The sequence below is a fragment of the Homarus americanus genome, unplaced genomic scaffold (genome assembly GCF_018991925.1).
Source record: "Homarus americanus isolate GMGI-L3 unplaced genomic scaffold, GMGI_Hamer_2.0 scaffold37894, whole genome shotgun sequence".
Classification (NCBI taxonomy): Eukaryota; Metazoa; Arthropoda; class Malacostraca; order Decapoda; family Nephropidae; genus Homarus; species Homarus americanus.
Window position 1 is genome coordinate 8870 of NW_024746980.1, and position 2535 is coordinate 11404.

General features: G+C 39.8%; 1 protein-coding gene across 1 annotated transcript; it reads right to left on the minus strand.

Moving 5' to 3' along the window:
• Positions 1–631: 631 nt before the first annotated feature.
• On the minus strand, positions 632–1396 carry LOC121879460 (serine/threonine/tyrosine-protein kinase HT1-like). The gene has a single exon (XM_042386109.1). It carries the CDS (start codon positions 1394–1396, stop codon positions 632–634), a length of 765 nt encoding a protein of 254 aa, XP_042242043.1.
• Positions 1397–2535: the final 1139 nt, after the last annotated feature.

Sequence of the window (2535 nt, forward strand, 5' to 3'; positions counted from 1 at the left end):
TTGAGATGTATTAATGTTTTTTGTATCTCAATAAACGTATCAATCAATCTGTACCTAGACATGCAGACTAGATTTTTCTGATGGCTTGTGATGAGTTAGGAACGATTTAGACCTTCAATCCTATCATAAATAACTAGTTTTCTCAGTCACGTGATGTTTTAGCAACTTTAACCTTATTTTGTAGAGTTTTGGTCCCAATTTATTTAAAAATATAATTAACATCGTGAATTTAAGCGTTTTCCTTACCCATTGATATGCCATCTTATGAAAAAAAGTCCAAGGTTGTGCTGTTGAAGGTTTGAGTTAGGGGAATGTTGAAGTCAGGCGGACAAGGAATCGGAAGCAATGTTTACCTGTCGTTTGAGTTTTGTTTTTCGTTTCGTTCAGATATGCTGTGGGAAGGTGAGAGATAGTGTGTGCTTTATAGCTCTCTCTCTCTCTCTCTCTCTCTCTCTCTCTCTCTCTCTCTCTCTCTCTCTCTCTCTCTCTCTCTCTCTCTCTCTCTCTCTCTCTCTCTCTCTCTCTCTCTCTCTTTCTCTCTCCCTCTTTTTTTTTTTTTTTTTTTTTTTTTTTTTTTTTTTTTTTTTTTTTTTTAAGTAATACGGTGAACTTGGAGCCTAAAATTTTTTCTTCAACTGATGATTTCTCGGAATTCTCGGAGGAGGTGTGGTAGTGATGGCCGGTCAGTGCGGCGCTTGGCCATGGCCTTCTTGGCGAGTTTTGTGACCTCTGGATGGTCCCCTGGGGCCTCCTTGATCAATTCCATCAGGACAAACCCGAAAGAATATGTATCTGAATTCTTGGTGGTCCTAAACCCACGGCAGACTTCAGGGGCCATCCAGGGGAAGTCCTCGTGTAGGCAATCAGCGCTGACTTTACAAGACTTACTGATCTCACAGGCCAGACCGAGGTCAATGAGGCTGACCTCTGGCCGGGATGAGGGCCCTTGGATCATTATGTTATCCTCCTTGATGTCATTGTGTGCTAGACCTTTCGTGTTCATCTCAAGGATTTTCTCACCAAGGAGGAGCCCCAGTTGTATAAGGTCATATTGGCAGATCAGGTTATCTTCAGAGAGAAGGTGGTTGAGTGTGAGCTTACCCCTGAAGGACTGGAGGATCGCTGGAGGTTTTGGACAGTACCCAAGTACCTTAGGAATCCCCCCAGCACCATCGAGGGCATACATCTTGGCAGCCTCATCCTTGAAGAATTTTTTGGCTGATGGTGACACTGCCTTTTTCAAAACAGCTACATCATTTCCCCACTTGACAAGGTAAGCAATTGCGTGCGCTCCCTCCCCAAGAATTTCCGCGCCGTCTTGTAGGAGGTCAGTCACGTCCTCAGGGACAAGCTCACACACCCAATCTTGGAAGTTTTCTGTTTTTCGGCAAGCCATTTTTAATTATCTGTATCGACTCAGCCTTCTCCAGGACATCAAATTATTATTTGGGGGTTAGATGCGTTTTTGAGGCGCTGAAGTGATAGTTGTTGTGCAATGAAGTGAAGAGGTGCCTTATAGTGTAGTGAAGAGGTGCCTCATAGTGTAGTGAAGATGTGTAGTGAAGATGTGCCTAGTTGTAGTGAAGATGTGCCTGATAATTGTAGTGAAGTAGTTGTGATGAGAATGTGCCTCATAGTGTAGTGAAGATGTGTAGTGAAGATGTGCCTCATAGTGTAGTGAAGTAGTTGTAGTGAAGATGTGCCTGATAGTGTAGTGAAGTAGTTGTAGTGAAGATGTGCCTGATAGTGTAGTGAAGTAGTTGTAGTGAAGATGTGCCTGATAGTGTAGTGAAGTAGTTGTAGTGAAGATGTGCCTGATAGTGTAGTGAAGTAGTTGTAGTGAAGATGTGCCTGATAGTGTAGTGAAGTAGTTGTAGTGAAGATGTGCCTGATAGTGTAGTGAAGTAGTTGTAGTGAAGATGTGCCTGATAGTGTAGTGAAGTAGTTGTAGTGAAGATGTGCCTGATAGTGTAGTGAAGTAGTTGTAGTGAAGATGTGCCTGATAGTGTAGTGAAGTAGTTGTAGTGAAGATGTGCCTGATAGTGTAGTGAAGATGTGCCTGATAGTGAAGTGAAGTAGTTGTAGTGAAGATGTGCCTGATAGTGTAGTGAAGTAGCTGTAGTGAAGATGTGCTTGATAGTGTAGTGAAGTAGTTGGAGTGAAGATGTGCCTCATAGTGTAGTGAAGATGTGTCTAATAGTGGTTTTTTTTTTTACGGGGATTAGCCCACCCGGACACAGGTCACTGACCCACATCAGGGCCTGGGGGGCAAAAATGTAATAATAATAATAATAATAATAATAATAATAATAATAATAATAATAATAATAATAATAATAATAAATAATAGTCATAATAATTCATAATAAATATAATTTATGATAAAACAAACAAAATAAAATAATAAAATAATGATGATAATAATACAGTAACTGTAATAATAATAATATTAATAATAAAGAACTATAAATACAAAAATGAATAAAAAGATCAAAAGTGAGAAACAATATATGTATGTTGTATTGTCAAAGTAAG